General features: G+C 34.8%; 1 protein-coding gene across 1 annotated transcript in view; it reads right to left on the bottom strand.

Annotated features, from left to right (window-relative positions):
* Window positions 1–391: 391 nt before the first annotated feature.
* The window catches only part of LOC106944035 (sodium/glucose cotransporter 1-like), a 7,403-nt gene continuing 6,627 nt past the window's right edge, over window positions 392–1,167 (bottom strand). Inside the window, exon 8 of the mRNA XM_015027306.1 lies at window positions 392–655. Coding sequence (XP_014882792.1) covers window positions 407–655 — 249 coding nt within the window. The 3' untranslated portion in view covers window positions 392–406. The remainder of the gene's footprint in view (window positions 656–1,167) is intronic.

Below are 1,167 nucleotides of genomic sequence, written 5' to 3'. Positions count from 1 at the left end.
TACATACTGCAGCATCAAGTGAACAAAGTAAGTGAAGTGCGTTTCAGCAACTGGAGATTGCTGAAATTGATATAAACATAAATTCTTCTGCAGCAAGTGCATTTTGTTTTTTTGATTGGTGTAATAAAGTCAAGCTTGAAGCTCATGCAGACGCTATAAATTACAAAAAAAGTCTTCTAAGAACAGTATTCTTAACTGCTAACTTCGTCACCATCTTAAACTTCACTCAGAAACTGCATACTAAGATTTTATATTACTCAGTCTTTAACGTCCCAAAGTACCTGCAACTTTAATAAGAATTTGGATATAATGTAATCATGAGCAGAAAAAATGTAAAAGAGTTTGTGCAGGACGTTCATAGTGGATAGTCTTCCTGTGAACAGTTACTGATTTGGAAAGTTACATATTAAGCTACTCTTATCACAAAACTGTCACGTACATGCTTGTCATCGATGGGCTTGGTCATTAGGGAGATTCCAAGTATGAGGATGCAAGAGACAGCAAACAGGATCATCCCAAAGTAGAGGTAGTGCACTCCACAGATGATGGTAGGACAGTTACTTGGGCTGACACAGCTCCCTGTTCCGTAGATAAACTCTGTAATCATCCTGGATAATCCTATTACTAAACCGATTATTAGTCCGAAAAAGGCACCCTGTAAAAAGAAGAAAGAAAGAAAGAAAGAAAGAAAGAAAGATGAAAACACTCCATTAAAACAATAATCCACCTACTGACGTCTCTCTTAAATTAATATGACTGTTATCTAGAATGGCTGCAGCAATAAATTTGGCTTGACTCAGAAGTTAAAACAGGTAAGACATCTTACTCTGTCAAAAGATAAAAAAATCCTCCTTCAACATAACCCTCCCAAATAACATAATATCATCTTTGGTTGATGTGACAGAAACTAAAAATATATGTTCTTTATGACAAAACAGAGATGTGTTCTTATAAATTACAGCATCCACAAAGTATATTTGGGTTATGTTTCATCAGGAAATATTCACTTCTGGATGCCTGGTGTGGAGCCACAGCCTTAAAACTGAGTAAATAACAAATCCATTGGACCTATAGTTTACCTATACCTGATTTTAACTTTGGAAAGAAAACTACCATATTTTTTTTTATTCTTCTATATGAAAAAACAAAAAAGAGTGATTCATTGGT

The sequence above is a fragment of the Poecilia latipinna genome, unplaced genomic scaffold (assembly GCF_001443285.1).
Source record: "Poecilia latipinna isolate Pla-1442-1.1 unplaced genomic scaffold, P_latipinna-1.0 Scaffold6665, whole genome shotgun sequence".
Lineage (NCBI taxonomy): Eukaryota > Metazoa > Chordata > Actinopteri > Cyprinodontiformes > Poeciliidae > Poecilia > Poecilia latipinna.
This window is presented reverse-complemented; position numbering and strand designations above follow the sequence as displayed.